This window comes from Oncorhynchus nerka, linkage group LG28 (genome assembly GCF_034236695.1).
Source record: "Oncorhynchus nerka isolate Pitt River linkage group LG28, Oner_Uvic_2.0, whole genome shotgun sequence".
NCBI lineage: Eukaryota > Metazoa > Chordata > Actinopteri > Salmoniformes > Salmonidae > Oncorhynchus > Oncorhynchus nerka.
Window position 1 is genome coordinate 17,601,962 of NC_088423.1, and position 20,036 is coordinate 17,621,997.

Below are 20,036 nucleotides of genomic sequence, written 5' to 3' on the forward strand. Positions count from 1 at the left end.
CGGCGTTCTGGATGAGTTGTAGGGGTTTAATGGCACAGGCAGGGAGCCCAGCCAACAGCGAGTTGCAGTAATCCAGCCGGGAGATGACGAGTGCCTGGATTAGGACCTGCGCCGCTTCCTGTGTGAGGCAGGGTCGTACTCTGCGGATGTTGTAGAGCATGAACCTACAGGAACGGGCCACCGCCTTGATGTTAGTTGAGAACGACAGGGTGTTGTCCAGGATCACGCCAAGGTTCTTAGCGCTCTGGGAGGAGGACACAATGGAGTTGTCAACCGTGATGGCGAGATCATGGAACGGGCAGTCCTTCCCCGGGAGGAAGAGCAGCTCCGTCTTGCCGAGGTTCAGCTTGAGGTGGTGATCCGTCATCCACACTGATATGTCTGCCAGACCGACACGTTGTTACAGAGTCTGTTACAGACAGACACCCTGTTACAGAGTCTGTTACAGACAGACACATTGTTACAGAGTCTGTTACAGACAGACACCCTGTTACAGAGTCTGTTACAGACAGACACGTTGTTACAGAGTCTGTTACAGACAGACACGTTGTTACGGAGTCTGTTACAGACAGACACTTTGTTACAGACAGACACCCTGTTACAGAGTCTGTTACAGACAGACACGTTGTTACAGAGTCTGTTACAGACAGACACTTTGTTACAGAGTCTTTTACAGACAGACACTTTGTTACAGACAGACACCCTGTTACAGAGTCTGTTACAGACAGACACGTTGTTACAGAGTCTGTTACAGACAGACACTTTGTTGCAGAGTCTGTTACAGACAGACACTTTGTTACAGACAGACACCCTGTTACAGAGTCTGTTACAGACAGACACTTTGTTACAGACAGACACCCTGTTACAGAGTCTGTTACAGACAGACACTTTGTTGCAGAGTCTGTTACAGACAGACACTTTGTTACAGACAGAGACCCTGTTACAGAGTCTGTTACAGACAGACACCCTGTTACAGAGTCTGTTACAGACCGACACTTTGTTACAGAGTCTGTTACAGACACTTTGTTACAGAGTCTGTTACAGACACTTTGTTACAGAGTCTGTTACAGACAGACACATTGTTACAGAGTCTGTTACAGACAGACACTTTGTTACAGAGTCTGTTACAGACAGACACCCTGTTACAGAGTCTGTTACAGACAGACACGTTGTTACAGAGTCTGTTACAGACAGACACTTTGTTACAGACAGACACCCTGTTACAGAGTCTGTTACAGACAGACACGTTGTTACAGAGTCTGTTACAGACAGACACTTTGTTACAGAGTCTGTTACAGACAGACACTTTGTTACAGAGTCTGTTACAGACCGACACCCTGTTACAGAGTCTGTTACAGACAGACACTCTGTTACAGACAGACACCCTATTACAGACAGACACTTAGTTACAGACAGACACTTAGTTACAGACAGACTCTGTTTTAGACAGTCACTGTTACAGAAAGAGACTATGTTACAGACAGATACTCTGTTAAAGACAGACACCCTGTTACAGAGTTTGTTACAGACAGACACTGTTAGAGACAGACACCATGTTACAGACAGACACTCTGTTACAGACAGACACCCTGTTACAGAGTCTGTTATAGACAGACACTCTGTTACAGACAGACACTTTGTTACAGACAGACCCTCTGTTACAGACAGACAATTAGTTACAGACAGACACTCTGTTGCAGACAGACACTGTTACAGACAGACACTCTGTTACAGACAGACACTGTTACAGACAGTCACCTAGTTACAGACAGAGACTTTGTGACAGACATACACTGTTACAGACAGACACTTTGTTACAGACAGACAATTAGTTACAGACAGACACTCTGTTACAGACAGACACTTTGTTACAGAGTCTGTTACAGACAGACACATTGTTACAGAGTCTGTTACAGACAGACACCCTGTTACAGACAGACACCCTGTTACAGAGTCTGTTACAGACAGACACCCTGTTACAGAGTCTGTTACAGACAGACGCTTTGTTACAGACAGACACCCTGTTACAGAGTCTGTTACAGACAGACACGTTGTTACAGACAGACACCCTGTTACAGAGTCTGTTACAGACAGACACGTTGTTACAGAGTCTGTTACAGACAGACACTTTGTTACAGAGTCTGTTACAGACCGACACCCTGTTACAGACCGACACCCTGTTACAGACAGACACCCTGTTACAGAGTCTGTTACAGACAGACACTCTGTTACAGACAGACACCCTATTACAGACAGACACTTAGTTACAGACAGACACTCTGTTACAGATAGACACTTTGTTACAGACAGACTCTCTGTTACAGACAGACACTTAGTTACAGACAGACTCTGTTTTAGACAGACACTGTTACAGAAAGAGACTATGTTACAGACAGATACTCTGTTACAGAGTTTGTTACAGACAGACACTGTTAGAGACAGACACTCTGTTACAGACAGACTCTGTTTTAGACAGACACTGTTACAGAAAGAGACTATGTTACAGACAGTCACTCTGTTACAGACAGACACCCTGTTACAGAGTTTGTTACAGACAGACACTGTTAGAGACAGACACCATGTTACAGACAGACACTCTGTTACAGACAGACACCCTGTTACAGAGTCTGTTATAGACAGACACTCTGTTACAGACAGACACTTTGTTACAGACAGACCCTCTGTTACAGACAGACAATTAGTTACAGACAGACACTCTGTTGCAGACAGACACTGTTACAGCCAGTCACCCAGTTACAGACAGAGACTTTGTGACAGACAGACACTGTTACAGACAGACACTTTGTTACAGACAGACAATTAGTTACAGACAGACACTCTGTTACAGACAGACACTTTGTTACAGAGTCTGTTACAGACAGACACATTGTTACAGAGTCTGTTACAGACAGACACATTGTTACAGAGTCTGTTACAGACAGACACCCTGTTACAGACAGACACCCTGTTACAGAGTCTGTTACAGACAGACACTTTGTTACAGACAGACACCCTGTTACAGAGTCTGTTACAGACAGACACGTTGTTACAGACAGACACCCTGTTACAGAGTCTGTTACAGACAGACGCTTTGTTACAGACAGACACCCTGTTACAGAGTCTGTTACAGACAGACACGTTGTTACAGACAGACACCCTGTTACAGAGTCTGTTACAGACAGACACGTTGTTACAGAGTCTGTTACAGACAGACACTTTGTTACAGAGTCTGTTACAGACAGACACTTTGTTACAGACAGACACCCTGTCACAGAGTCTGTTACAGACAGACACGTTGTTACAGAGTCTGTTACAGACAGACACTTTGTTGCAGAGTCTGTTACAGACAGACACTTTGTTAGAGACAGACACCCTGTTACAGAGTCTTTTACAGACAGACACGTTGTTACAGAGTCTGTTACAGACAGACACGTTGTTACAGAGTCTTTTACATACAGACACTTTGTTACAGAGTCTGTTACAGGCAGACACATTGTTACAGAGTCTGTTACAGACAGACACTTTGTTACAGAGTCTGTTACAGACAGACACATTGTTACAGAGTCTGTTACAGACACACACTTTTTTACAGAGTCTGTTACAGACAGACACTTTGTTACAGAGTCTGTTACAGACAGACACATTGTTACAGAGTCTGTTACAGAAAGACACATTGTTACAGAGTCTGTTACAGACAGACACTTTGTTACAGAGTCTGTTACAGACAGACACATTGTTACAGAGTCTGTTACAGACAGACACTTTGTTACAGAGTCTGTTACAGACAGACACTTTGTTACAGAGTCTGTTACAGACAGACACTTTGTTACAGACAGACACCCTGTTACAGAGTCTGTTACAGACAGACACTTTGTTACAGACAGACACCCTGTTACAGAGTCTGTTACAGACAGACACGTTGTTACAGAGTCTGTTGCAGACATACACTTTGTTACAGAGTCTGTTACAGACAGACACTTTGTTACAGAGTCTGTTACAGACCGACACCCTGTTACAGACCGACACCCTGTTACAGACAGACACCCTGTTACAGAGTCTGTTACAGACAGACACTCTGTTACAGACAGACACCCTGTTACAGAGTCGGTTACAGACAGACACCCTATTACAGACAGACACTTAGTTACAGACAGACACTCTGTTACAGATAGACACTTTGTTACAGACAGACCCTCTGTTACAGACAGACACTTAGTTACAGACAGACTCTGTTTTAGACAGACACTGTTACAGAAAGAGACTATGTTACAGACAGATACTCTGTTAAAGACAGACACCCTGTTACAGAGTTTGTTACAGACAGACACTGTTAGAGACAGACACTCTGTTACAGACAGACACTTTGTTACAGACAGTCACTCTGTTACAGACAGACACCCTGTTACAGAGTTTGTTACAGACAGACACTGTTAGAGACAGACACTCTGTTACAGACAGACACTTTGTTACAGACATACACTTTGTTACAGACAGACACCATGTTACAGACAGACACTCTGTTACAGACAGACACCCTGTTACAGAGTCTGTTATAGACAGACACTCTGTTACAGACAGACACTTTGTTACAGACAGACCCTCTGTTACAGACAGACAATTAGTTACAGACAGACACTCTGTTGCAGACAGACACTGTTACAGACAGACACTTTGTTACAGACAGGCCCTCTGTTACAGACAGAGACTTTGTGACAGACAGACACTTTGTTACAGACAGACACTCTGTTACAGACAGACACTGTTACAGACAGAGACTTTGTGACAGACAGACACTTTGTGACAGACAGACACTCTGTTACAGACAGACACTGTTACAGACAGTCACCCAGTTACAGACAGAGACTTTGTGACAGACAGACACTTTGTTACAGACAGACAATTAGTTACAGACAGACACTCTGTTACAGACAGACACTGTTACAGACAGACACTCTGTTACAGACAGACACTGTTACAGACAGACACTCTGTTACAGACAGACAATGTTATAGACAGTCACCCAGTTACAGACAGAGACTTTGTGACAGACAGAAACTGTTACAGACAGACACTTTGTTACAGACAGGCCCTCTGTTACAGACAGACAATTAGTTACAGACAGACACTCTGTTACAGACAGACACTGTTACAGACAGACACTTTGTTACAGACAGGCCCTCTGTTACAGACAGACAATTAGTTACAGACAGACACTCTGTTACAGACAGACACTGTTACAGACAGACTCTGTTACAAACAGACAATGTTACAGACAGACACTGTTACAGAGACTGTTACAGACAGACACTTTGTTACAGAGTCTGTTACAGACAGACACATTGTTACAGAGTCTGTTACAGACAGACACTTTGTTACAGAGTCTGTTACAGACAGACACTTTGTTACAGAGTCTGTTACAGACAGACACTTTGTTACAGAGTCTGTTACAGACAGACACTTTGTTACAGACAGACACCCTGTTACAGAGTCTGTTACAGACAGACACGTTGTTACAGAGTCTGTTACAGACAGACACTTTGTTACAGACAGACACCCTGTTACAGAGTCTGTTACAGACAGACACGTTGTTACAGAGTCTGTTACAGACAGACACTTTGTTACAGAGTCTGTTACAGACAGACACTTTGTTACAGAGTCTGTTACAGACCGACACCCTGTTACAGAGTCTGTTACAGACAGACACTCTGTTACAGACAGACACCCTATTACAGACAGACACTTAGTTACAGACAGACACTTAGTTACAGACAGACTCTGTTTTAGACAGTCACTGTTACAGAAAGAGACTATGTTACAGACAGATACTCTGTTAAAGACAGACACCCTGTTACAGAGTTTGTTACAGACAGACACTGTTAGAGACAGACACCATGTTACAGAGTCTGTTATAGACAGACACTCTGTTACAGACAGACACTTTGTTACAGACAGACCCTCTGTTACAGACAGACAATTAGTTACAGACAGACACTCTGTTGCAGACAGACACTGTTACAGACAGACACTCTGTTACAGACAGACACTGTTACAGACAGTCACCTAGTTACAGACAGAGACTTTGTGACAGACATACACTGTTACAGACAGACACTTTGTTACAGACAGACAATTAGTTACAGACAGACACTCTGTTACAGACAGACACTTTGTTACAGAGTCTGTTACAGACAGACACATTGTTACAGAGTCTGTTACAGACAGACACCCTGTTACAGACAGACACCCTGTTACAGAGTCTGTTACAGACAGACACCCTGTTACAGAGTCTGTTACAGACAGACACGTTGTTACAGACAGACACCCTGTTACAGAGTCTGTTACAGACAGACGCTTTGTTACAGACAGACACCCTGTTACAGAGTCTGTTACAGACAGACACGTTGTTACAGACAGACACCCTGTTACAGAGTCTGTTACAGACAGACACGTTGTTACAGAGTCTGTTACAGACAGACACTTTGTTACAGAGTCTGTTACAGACCGACACCCTGTTACAGACCGACACCCTGTTACAGACAGACACCCTGTTACAGAGTCTGTTACAGACAGACACTCTGTTACAGACAGACACCCTATTACAGACAGACACTTAGTTACAGACAGACACTCTGTTACAGATAGACACTTTGTTACAGACAGACTCTCTGTTACAGACAGACACTTAGTTACAGACAGACTCTGTTTTAGACAGACACTGTTACAGAAAGAGACTATGTTACAGACAGATACTCTGTTACAGAGTTTGTTACAGACAGACACTGTTAGAGACAGACACTCTGTTACAGACAGACTCTGTTTTAGACAGACACTGTTACAGAAAGAGACTATGTTACAGACAGTCACTCTGTTACAGACAGACACCCTGTTACAGAGTTTGTTACAGACAGACACTGTTAGAGACAGACACCATGTTACAGACAGACACTCTGTTACAGACAGACACCCTGTTACAGAGTCTGTTATAGACAGACACTCTGTTACAGACAGACACTTTGTTACAGACAGACCCTCTGTTACAGACAGACAATTAGTTACAGACAGACACTCTGTTGCAGACAGACACTGTTACAGCCAGTCACCCAGTTACAGACAGAGACTTTGTGACAGACAGACACTGTTACAGACAGACACTTTGTTACAGACAGACAATTAGTTACAGACAGACACTCTGTTACAGACAGACACTTTGTTACAGAGTCTGTTACAGACAGACACATTGTTACAGAGTCTGTTACAGACAGACACATTGTTACAGAGTCTGTTACAGACAGACACCCTGTTACAGACAGACACCCTGTTACAGAGTCTGTTACAGACAGACACTTTGTTACAGACAGACACCCTGTTACAGAGTCTGTTACAGACAGACACGTTGTTACAGACAGACACCCTGTTACAGAGTCTGTTACAGACAGACGCTTTGTTACAGACAGACACCCTGTTACAGAGTCTGTTACAGACAGACACGTTGTTACAGACAGACACCCTGTTACAGAGTCTGTTACAGACAGACACGTTGTTACAGAGTCTGTTACAGACAGACACTTTGTTACAGAGTCTGTTACAGACAGACACTTTGTTACAGACAGACACCCTGTCACAGAGTCTGTTACAGACAGACACGTTGTTACAGAGTCTGTTACAGACAGACACTTTGTTGCAGAGTCTGTTACAGACAGACACTTTGTTAGAGACAGACACCCTGTTACAGAGTCTTTTACAGACAGACACGTTGTTACAGAGTCTGTTACAGACAGACACGTTGTTACAGAGTCTTTTACATACAGACACTTTGTTACAGAGTCTGTTACAGGCAGACACATTGTTACAGAGTCTGTTACAGACAGACACTTTGTTACAGAGTCTGTTACAGACAGACACATTGTTACAGAGTCTGTTACAGACACACACTTTTTACAGAGTCTGTTACAGACAGACACTTTGTTACAGAGTCTGTTACAGACAGACACATTGTTACAGAGTCTGTTACAGAAAGACACATTGTTACAGAGTCTGTTACAGACAGACACTTTGTTACAGAGTCTGTTACAGACAGACACATTGTTACAGAGTCTGTTACAGACAGACACTTTGTTACAGAGTCTGTTACAGACAGACACTTTGTTACAGAGTCTGTTACAGACAGACACTTTGTTACAGACAGACACCCTGTTACAGAGTCTGTTACAGACAGACACTTTGTTACAGACAGACACCCTGTTACAGAGTCTGTTACAGACAGACACGTTGTTACAGAGTCTGTTGCAGACATACACTTTGTTACAGAGTCTGTTACAGACAGACACTTTGTTACAGAGTCTGTTACAGACCGACACCCTGTTACAGACCGACACCCTGTTACAGACAGACACCCTGTTACAGAGTCTGTTACAGACAGACACTCTGTTACAGACAGACACCCTGTTACAGAGTCGGTTACAGACAGACACCCTATTACAGACAGACACTTAGTTACAGACAGACACTCTGTTACAGATAGACACTTTGTTACAGACAGACCTTCTGTTACAGACAGACACTTAGTTACAGACAGACTCTGTTTTAGACAGACACTGTTACAGAAAGAGACTATGTTACAGACAGATACTCTGTTAAAGACAGACACCCTGTTACAGAGTTTGTTACAGACAGACACTGTTAGAGACAGACACTCTGTTACAGACAGACACTTTGTTACAGACAGTCACTCTGTTACAGACAGACACCCTGTTACAGAGTTTGTTACAGACAGACACTGTTAGAGACAGACACTCTGTTACAGACAGACACTTTGTTACAGACATACACTTTGTTACAGACAGACACCATGTTACAGACAGACACTCTGTTACAGACAGACACCCTGTTACAGAGTCTGTTATAGACAGACACTCTGTTACAGACAGACACTTTGTTACAGACAGACCCTCTGTTACAGACAGACAATTAGTTACAGACAGACACTCTGTTGCAGACAGACACTGTTACAGACAGACACTTTGTTACAGACAGGCCCTCTGTTACAGACAGAGACTTTGTGACAGACAGACACTTTGTTACAGACAGACACTCTGTTACAGACAGACACTGTTACAGACAGAGACTTTGTGACAGACAGACACTTTGTGACAGACAGACACTCTGTTACAGACAGACACTGTTACAGACAGTCACCCAGTTACAGACAGAGACTTTGTGACAGACAGACACTTTGTTACAGACAGACAATTAGTTACAGACAGACACTCTGTTACAGACAGACACTGTTACAGACAGACACTCTGTTACAGACAGACACTGTTACAGACAGACACTCTGTTACAGACAGACAATGTTATAGACAGTCACCCAGTTACAGACAGAGACTTTGTGACAGACAGAAACTGTTACAGACAGACACTTTGTTACAGACAGGCCCTCTGTTACAGACAGACAATTAGTTACAGACAGACACTCTGTTACAGACAGACACTGTTACAGACAGACACTTTGTTACAGACAGGCCCTCTGTTACAGACAGACAATTAGTTACAGACAGACACTCTGTTACAGACAGACACTGTTACAGACAGACTCTGTTACAAACAGACAATGTTACAGACAGACACTGTTACAGAGACTCTGTTACAGACAGACACTCTGTTAGACAGACACTGTTACAGACATCGACTCTGTTTCAGACAGCGACTGTGTTTCAGACAGACACTGTTAGAGACATCGACTGTGTTTCAGACAAACACTGTTACAGACATAGACTTGTGACAAAGCTCTTCTCTGTGAGGTTGTCTGTGTCATGCTGAGATAATACTTCCTGAAATCAAGGGAAATGACATACTGTACATATTACAGACTAAGAATACTGTATTAAAAGGGAACATTACAGAACACCGTAGTAGTTCATTAGATAATATAATGTCATGTGTTTGTGTATTTCATGACTGCTTGCTTTATGGAGAGGGTGCTGTATTGTACAATAGGAAGGAGAGTGATGATGGAGAGGGTGCTGTATTGTACAATAGGAAGGAGAGTGATGATGGAGAGGGTGCTGTATTGTACAATAGGAAGGAGAGTGATGATGGAGAGGGTGCTGTATTGTACAATAGGAAGGAGAGTGATGATGGAGAGGGTGCTGTATTGTACAATAGGAAGGAGAGTGATGATGGAGAGGGTGCTGTATTGTACAATAGAAAGGAGAGTGATGATGGAGAGGGTGCTGTATTGTACAATAGGAAGGAGAGTGATGATGGAGAGGGTGCTGTATTTGTACAATGATGGAAGGGTGAGAGTGCTGATACAATAGGATGGAGAGGGTGCTGTATTGTACAATAGGAAGGAGAGTGATGATGGAGAGGGTGCTGTATTGTACAATCGGAAGGAGAGTGATGATGGAGAGGGTGCTGTATTGTACAATAGGAAGGAGAGTGATGGTGGAGAGGGTGCTGTATTGTACAATAGGAAGGTAGATAGGAGAGTGATGGTGGAGAGGTGTTCATGTGATTGTGTATTAGACCAGACATTATTCCAGTCATATGTATTCAGTGTATTCACCGTTGAAGACAGGGATTTATATTTCAATCTTTTCAGTTTGAAAAAAAAGAATGTGTTTTTGGATCTTGAATTGTTGATGAGCGGTTGAGTGCTTTCACAAAGTATTTACACCCCTTGACTTTTCCCACATTTTGTTGTGTTACAGTCTGCATGTATGATTACATTTAGATTTTGTGTCCCTGGTCTAAACACAATACCCCATAATGTCAAAATGGTTTTCTTAGTGAAAATGTGTTTTACAAGTCACATAATAAGTTGCATGGACTCACTCTGTGTGCAATAATAGTGGTTAACATATATTTTTAATGGCAACCTCATCTCTGTACCCCACACATACAATCATCTATAAAGTCCCTCACTCGAGCAGTGACTTTCTAACACAGATTCAACCACAAAAACCAGGGAGGTTTTACAATGCCTAGCAGAGAAGGGCACCTACTGGTAGATAGGTAAAAAAGTTATAAACATACATTGAATATCCCTTTGAGCATGGTGCAGTTATTAATTACACTTTGGATGGTGTATCAATACACCCAGTCACTACAAAGATACAGCGTCCTTCCTAACTCAGTTGCCGGAGAGGAAGGAAACCCCTCAGGGATTTCACCATGAGGCCAATGGTGACTTTAAAACAGTTACAGAGTTTAATGGCTGTGATAGAAGAAAACTGAGGATGGATCAACAACGTTGTAGTTACTCCACAATACTAACCTAAATGACAGAGTGATAAGAAGGAAGCCTGTACAGAATAAAAAATAATCCAAAACATGCATCCTGATTGCAATTAAGCACTAAAGTAAAACTGCAAAAATTTTGGCAAATAAATTAACTTTTTGTCCTGAATACAAAGTGTATGTTTGGGACAAATCCAATACAACACATTACTGAGTACCACTCTCCATATTTTCAAGCATGGTGGTGGCTGCATCATGTTATGGGTATGCTTGTCATCTGCAAGGATTAGGGAGTTTTTTAGCTTAACAATAAACTGAATAGAGTTTAGCACAGGCAAAATCTTAGCGGTAAACCTGGTTCAGTCTGCTTTCCAACAGACACTGGGAGACAAATTCACATTTCAGCAGGACATTAACCTAAAACACAAGGCTAAATATACCCTGGAGTTGCTTACCAAGACGACATTGAATGTTCCTGAGTGGCCTAGTTACAGTTTTGAATTAAATCTATGGCAATACTTGAAAATGGCTGTCTAGCAATGATCAACAACCAACTTGACAGAACTTGAAGAATTGAAACAAATAATAATTTGAAAATATTTTACAATCCAGGTGTGCAAAGCTCTTAGAGACTTACACAGAAAGACTCACAGCTGTAATCACTGCCAAAGATATCTCTAACATTTATTGACTTGGTGTCACGCCTGCTCCCGCTCTCCCTCTATGGCGCTTGATTGCGCCAGTCTGCCCTTCGTTACGCACACCTGTCACCATCATTACGCGCAGCTGCGCTCATTGGTGATTCCTTGCCTTTGATTTTGTATTTATTTTTCTATTTTATTTTTGTACCCCTTTTTCTCCCCAATCTCGTGGTGTCGAATTGGTAGTTACAGTCTTGTCTCATGGCTGCAACTCCTGTACGGACTCGGGAGAGGCGAAGGTCGAAAGCCGCGCGTCCTCCAAAACACAACACAACCAAGCCGCACTGCTTCTTGACACAATGCCCACTTATCCCAGAAGCCAGTCGCACCAATGTGTCGGAGGAAACACCGTACACCTGGAGACCGTGTCAGCGTGCACTGCGTCCGGCCCGCCTCAAGACTCCTTCCCTTTGTTGATTGCCCCGTCTATTTCTGTCTGTTCCTCTGTTGGTTCCCCCATGTCAGCATTGGGGTCGTTATTTTTCCCCTGTCCAGACGCTGTTCCTGTTCTGTTTCATGTCCGTTGTTCATTAAATGTTCTCCCTGTACCTGCTTCTTGTCTACCAGCGTTGCTCCTTACACTCAGGGATGTGAATTCATTTGATGAGCTTCGTCATTATGGGGTATTGTATGTAGATGGGTGAGAAAAAATATATGAATTCAGGCTATAACACAACAAAATGTGGAATAAGTCAAGGGGTATGAATACTTTCTGAAGGCATGGTAGCAACCCACACAGGCAAAAATTCATAACATAAATGAGACATAAGGAAATTAATATACAGACAGTATAGTTATTCAAAAAGAATATGCTGACATTTGCAGGGTGCAATTTGAATTAGCCATAGCAAAATCCCTCCAAAGTGTTCAGCTTGAGAGGATAACTATAGTGATTATGAATTAGAAGCACAACTTACTAGCAGCACTCATAGTGTAAAATAAATGACAGTCAGTAGTTAGTGAGTTCTGAATCCCTGAGGTAGTTCATAAGAGCAAAGTACTGGGTCAAAGGATACCTATAGCTGCACGTTTTTGTCTATGGTTTGAGAATAAGTACCTTTTTAGTTGTACTTTATGGTGCTGGGGATATATTGAATGTATCCTACCAAAGGAAATGCTCTCATTCAGATATTATCTCCAAAATGTGATGTAATGTAGTGTAATATAGTGTAATATTCACTAAAAGCCTGCTCAGTAGTAGACCCCACTCCTGCCACCAGTGGGGCATGGGTTGTGTCCCAAATGTCATCCTACTCTCTATATAGTGCACTACTTTTTAACCAGAGTCCTATGGGCCCTGGGCAAAAGTAGTGTGCTGCATAGGGAATCGGGTGCCATTTGGAACACGGACCTAGGCTGGTATTCTGTACTGGGGAGCCAGCTAATTGGCTAATAGGATATTCTGAACTGTGCTTATGGTTTGATTGTGGCTCCCTGGTGTAAAACGTTATCATTGGTTCTTCAATTGTTGATTTTGTCCCTTTAGTAGCTCTTGTGGGATCTGTTGGTCCTGATGGTCTGGAGTTGAATGTGCAATTAATAGCAACAGTGGAATAATGGAATTATTTCTTTCTTTTTCTTTCTTTCTTTCTTTCTTTCTTTCTTTCTTTCTTTCTTTCTTTCTTTCTCTCTATTTTTTCTTTCTTTCTTTCTTTCTCTCTATTTTTTCTTTCTTTCTTCCTTTCTTTCTTTCTTTCTTTCTTTCTTTCTTTCTTTCTTTCTTTCTTTCTTTCTTTCTTTCTTTTTTTTTCTCTCTATTTTTTCTTTCTTTCTTTCTTCCTTTCTTTCTTTCTTTTTCTCTATTTTTTCTTTCTTTCTTTCTTTCTTTCTTTCTTTCTTTCTTTCTTCCTTTCTTTCTTTCTTTTTCTCTATTTTTTTCTTTCTTTCTTTCTTTCTTTCTTTCCTTTCTTTCTTTCTTTCTTTCTTTCTTTCTTTCTTTCTTCCTTTCTTTCTTTCTTTCTTTCTTCCTTTCTTTCTTTCTCTCAATTTTTTCTTTCTGTGCAGATCGAACGTGTTATCTTCTGTGTCTTCCTGGAGGCGGACTACAGGATCTACAAGGAAAAAATCCTTCAAGTCTTCCAAGGTGCGTCTGATTCTGTTTCCATTATGCCATGGAATGTAGTGTCCCTGTCCTTCCTGAGTTTACCTGGGGCTATAAAGCAACATAATGTAGTGTCCCTGTCCTTCCTGAGTTTACCTGGGGCTATAAAGCAACATAATGTAGTGTCCCTGTCCTTCCTGAGTTTACCTGGGGCTATAAAGCAACATAATGTAGTGTCCCTGTCCTTCCTGAGTTTACCTGGGGCTATAAAGCAACATAATGTAGTGTCCCTGTCCTTCCTGAGTTTACCTGGGGCTATAAAGCAGCATAATGTAGTGTCCCTGTCCTTCCTGAGTTTACCTGGGGCTATAAAGCAGCATAATGTAGTGTCCCTGTCCTTCCTGAGTTTACCTGGGGCTATAAAGCAGCATAATGTAGTGTCCCTGTCCTTCCTGAGTTTACCTGGGGCTATAAAGCAGCATAATGTAGTGTCCCTGTCCTTCCTGAGTTTACATGGGGCTATAAAGCAGCATAATGTAGTGTCCCTGTCCTTCCTGAGTTTATCTGGGGCTATAAAGCAACATAATGTAGTGTCCCTGTCCTTCCTGAGTTTATCTGGGGCTATAAAGCAGCATAATGTAGTGTCCCTGTCCTTCCTGAGTTTACCTGGGACTATAAAGCAACATAATGTAGTGTCCCTGTCCTTCCTGAGTTTATCTGGGGCTATAAAGCAACATAATGTCTAAATTTAGTGTCATCAGATACTTTACAATGAGACAAGGCCTTTGGATTAGTTGTGCAGTGTTTGTTTTTGAGGGGCAACTCTAGAGAACAATACTGTTGGACCATTCAGCCAGCCAGCCAGCCAGTTCTTTGCTGAAAGGGGCATGTCTCTCTCAGGGAGTTCCAGGAAGCATCCACAACAAAGCAAAGCTGTCTCGCTGAGTCTCACAGAGACGATAGATAAATAAATGCACGTTATTTTCTGCTCCAAGTCTCTCCTGCCACCCAACACTCCACACACAAGAACACACACACCCCTCCACTCCCATCTCTGAGCCCTGAAGCCTTGAGCAACCAGTCACCATCTCTGATGGCTAGGGGACCATGGAGGATTAGAGCTAAAGGGCTATAGGGGTGTAGGGGCAGCTGAAGGGTAGACAAGCCTGCTTCACTGTGCTAGCAACATCTCCCATGTGGCACCTATTCCCTCCCCATCTTGAAAATAAATCCCAGGCTCTCCTGTATCTCTCTCTCTATCATTCAGAATCTCGCTCAGAATCTCTCTCTGTGTCTCTGTTTGACTCTCTTTCACTCCATCTTCCCAACTCCTCGTCACCTATAAGGAATACAGAGTTTCAGGCCTTCATCTTCCTTCGACTCTCACATGGAGACTGTTTTGTTCCCCCCCACCCTTTCTCTCTCTCTCTCTCTCTCTCTCTCTCTCTCTCTCTCTCTCTCTCTCTCTCTCTCTCCTTCCCAAATAGTCCTGTCATCCACCTACTCTCTCCCTCCCTCTCTCTTTCTTTTCCTCTCTCTTCCCTCATGTTGCCTTTCTTCCTCCCTCTTTACTTTCCTCATTCTCCCCTCCTCCCCTCTCCTTCTCTCCTTTTCTCCCTCCATCCCCCTTCCCTCTCTAACTCTTAGCTGGAAGATTCCCTTCACCCTACAGTGTGTGTAATGATATTTCCTGTCCCCATGCACCGATGGAACGCCTTTTCATATTAATGTTGTGAGATGGATTTCTAGAGCTGTTGTTTCTGCCGTTATCACTCCCAAAGTGCCAGCAATAGGTATAATAAGTACATCTCCATCATCCAAATGCCATGTAGGTAGGGAAACATTTGACCACCTTCCTAGTGTAGAGGAAAGCCTTGGAAAAGTTGTTCATTATTAGTTATCACTCCCAAAGTGACATTGATGAGTACATCTCCATCACTATAATGGAGTTTTAGCAACACCATCTCTAAAGAAAACACCATAACTTGTCATAAATGCAGCAATAGAGATAAGTCATGGCTGGCGCTTTACATTATGGCATGTGGGTCCATCTGTGGTATGTCTGTAGATTATAGAGTATGTTAGCTGTCAGTCAAACTGCGCAAAAGTGAAACCAAAACTAACCTCGACATTAATTCTGAGATTTTGGTCAAATTTAGGCATTAGGATTTAGTTTCCTTCAGAGTGGTTAAGGTTAGGGTTAAGGTTTGGGATAGGGTTAAAACAAAAACACAAAACAGGTGCCTAGCACTGGAATTGAACTCACAATCTCATGAGCCATACTGTAGCTTGCTGTTCAAGCCCATTCCTGTGATCCTCAACCCCATCCACAATGCCCATGCCTAGCTCATCGATCCTATTAAATCTGGGATGGGCAACTTTGATGGGGGTGGGGGACACCAAAAATCCCCCATCCCCCCATTTTGCCATGGGGTGTAGAGAACATGTTGCCGTTTTTAAGCTAGTTTGCTGCAATTCTACACATTTTGTCATAGGATGGAGATAAATGTTTTCAGTTTGTAATATGATCTGAGTGAGACTGACTAACAGAATCAATGGGGTCCTCTCGGGCTCTAATTCAACCATGATTACTAAGTTAAGATAGCTGGACGCAAGACTAACTTACCAATCAACAACAACAAAAATGCTGACATGGGCTGATTGAGAAACTATCATAAAAATTGTTGATAAACAGCCACATTTTTGAAATTGCACCTTGTGTATTCTACTATTCTACCTAGCAACAGTAAGTTGAGTCACTGACTGAGTTCCAACATTTAAAAAAAATGTATTATTTATTTGGGGGGGGGGGGAATAGGCACTTGTGTTGCCCCTAGTGGATGGTTGGAAATTGGAATGTACATAAAATGCCAAGTCACGCCATCATTTCACCATTTCAAGTATGCCTAAATAGACAATAATCCATTTGAGTTTGGGTGAGGGAAAGGAGGAAAGAAAAGCACGGTGCTATTGTTTTAATGTACAGGAAAGCAGCAGAAGTGAATACTAAGAGAAGATATCTAAGAGAAGGTAACCAACTCCTCCTGAAACTACTGCTCATTGACATGCACAGACTTAACAACTTCTTAGGGATCGATATGACAACAGCCAGTGAAAGTGCAGAGCGCCAAATTAAAAACAACAGAAATCCCATAATTAAAATTCCTCAAACATAGAAGTATTTCACACCATTTTAAAGATACACTTCTTGTTAATCCCACCACAGTGTCCAATTTCAAAAAGGCTTTATGGCGAAAATACCACAAACGATTATGTTAGGTCAGAGCCAAGTCACAGAAAAACACAGTCACAAAAATCTGAAATAGAGATAGCATTAATCACTAACCTCTGATGATCTTCATCAGATGACACTCATAGGACTTAATGTTACACAATACATGTATGTTTTGTTTGATAAAGTTCATATTTATATCAAATGATCTCAGTATACATTGGCGCATTATGTTCAGTAGTTCCAAAAACATCCGGTGATTTTGCAGGGAGCCACATCAATTTACAGAAATTCTAACAGTAAATGTTGATGAAAATACAAGTGTTATGCATGGAACTTTAGATACACTTCTACTTAATGCAACCGCTGTGTCAGATTTCAAAAAAGCTTTACGGAAAAAGCAAACCATGCAATAATCTGAGTACGGAGCTTAGAGACCAAACAAGAGAAAAAGATATCCGCCATATTGTGCAGTCAAAAGAAGTCAGAAATAACATTATAAATATTCACTTACCTTTGATGATCTTCATCAGAATGCACTCCCAGGAATCCCAGTTCTACAATAAATTTTTGTTTTGTTCGATAATGTCCATAATTTATGTCCAAATAGCTTTTGTTAGCGCGTTTTGTAAACAAATCCAAACTCACAAAGTGCGTTCACTAGGAGCAGACGAAATGTCAAAAAGTTCCATTACAGTCCTTTAGAAACATGTCAAACGATGTATAGAATCAATCTTTAGGATGTTTTTAACATAAATCTTCAAGAATTTCTTTGTCTGTATAAAAGCAATGGAATGCGAGCTAACTCTCACATGAACGAGCGTTACGAGCTTGTGGCACTCTGCCAGACCACTGACTCAAAGAGCCCTTATGAGCCCCTCCTTTACAGTAGAAGCCTCAAACAAGTTTCTAAAGACTGTTGACATCTAGTGGAAGCCTTGGGAAGTGCAACATTACCAATATCCCACTGTATCTTCAATAGGGAATGAGTTGAAAAACGACCAACCTCAGATTTCCCACTTCCTGGTTGGATATGGTTGCCATATGAGTTATGTTATACACACAGACATCGTTCAAACAGTTTTAGAAACTTCAGAGTGTTTTCTATCCAATACTAATAATATGCATATATTAGCAACTGGGCCTGAGTAGCAGGCAGTTTACTCTGGGCAACTCTGCGCTTGTTATTCATCCATGCTGCCACCAGCCATAACAAGTTAAAAACGGATTGACAGACAACACTGTGCTATTGTACTATTGTAGCGCAGAAAAGCACAAGGAAAGCTGTTATGTCTAGGTTGAGGAAGATAATGGAAGATAACTCTTCCTGAAGCTACTTTTTATTGACGTGAAGTGACTTCTTAATGAGGTCTTGAGAGGTTCAAATAATGGAGAGAAATTCAATTGGAGACCTTTAGAGAAGGGCATGGCTGGAACAAGCAGAAGTGCCACACAGTGGTGTGCTTTACCTCATCTCTCACACACACACACACACACACACACACACACACACACACACACACACACACACACACACACACACACACACACACACACACACACACACACACACACGGGAGCTTTCCCTCATCACACAGTCTGGGCTTTGATGTGACCTATGAGCTCACAGGTTAAGGGTTGCCTTTTCACTTCCTCCTGGGACACACTCCCTAAGTACCTTCCCCCCTCAGACCTCTTCCCACTGTCTACCTCCCCTTCTGTCTGCTAAAGGCATCTGATCTCTGACACCTGTTCAAAGCTTTCGCTGGATATCCAACACAGGAGAACCAAGAGTTGTCCCTTTCTTTAACCTACTGTAACTAAAAGAGAACCGAGAGCCCAGTCCTTTCCATTTTCACAACCTTGTTAAAGGTCCCGAACATGAAATTAGGTGATGTTTGGATGAAACCAGATCAAATTAGGATTTTAATTTGGTTAAGTGAGCTACCTCTGGAACAGCTGTGGGGTCCCTGATGACAGAGTTGAGAACCACTGACTGAGTTAGTCAACCGTTCTCATTTGAGAAAAGGTCAAACATGAGTCTTTCACAAGACACTGTCCATAGTCATATGTAACATGTAATGACATAACACAACAGATCAGCTGGAATAACACTCTCACATGGCTACACAAAAAGTTGTTTTTCTAAAATGTTCAGCATTTCTATCTGAATTTTTTTTAAATTATGGGTGTTGTTTTAGTCAATCAAAAGGCTATTTTTACATGGAAATCAGAATGACTGTTCGGGATCTATATCTTACCTTCAGATTTGTGGAGAGAATGGATCCCTTTATTCTGTCTGATCCATACAGTGTATGTGGTGTCAGGGTGGAGAAGAGGTTGGGGACTGTTGAGTCGGTGACAGTAATGCGAAGTGGACTCGTGATGATTTAGTGCGTTTCTTCCGTCCAGAGGGAGCAGGCAGTCCGGACCACATGACTAGGGACAGGAACTATGACTTACTTTGCTCTCCGGAGCAGGGCGGCGTTGAAAGGAGTGATAACAGGGGTGGCATTAAGTGTTGAGGAGGATCAGCTGAAATGGAAGATTCCTGGTGTCTGTAATGCCTGGCATTCGGTACGACGCAGACCCGGTGCCTGTCCTGCTGAGTTTTGATGCAGAGTTTTTGCCCAACAAGGTCAAGTTAGGATGTGTCAGTTATCCCGTGAGAGCTTTTGTTCTGGAAATACTACGGTGTTGCAGCTGTGTGTAGGATGGAGATTCCTAGATGTGAGAAGTGTGCAGGACGCCATGAAAGGAGGGAATGTGTAGTATTGGTGGAGAAAGTGTGGGGGTGCCCATGAGGCTGGAGATCAGAG

At 42.3% G+C, this 20,036-nt stretch overlaps 1 protein-coding gene across 1 annotated transcript in view; it reads left to right on the top strand.

Moving 5' to 3' along the window:
* macrod2 (mono-ADP ribosylhydrolase 2) overlaps positions 1-20,036 on the top strand; it is a 1,232,546-nt gene that overhangs the window by 1,108,601 nt on the left and 103,909 nt on the right. The window contains exon 9 of the mRNA XM_029640037.2: positions 13,949-14,027. Coding sequence (XP_029495897.1) covers positions 13,949-14,027 — 79 coding nt within the window. The remainder of the gene's footprint in view (positions 1-13,948; positions 14,028-20,036) is intronic.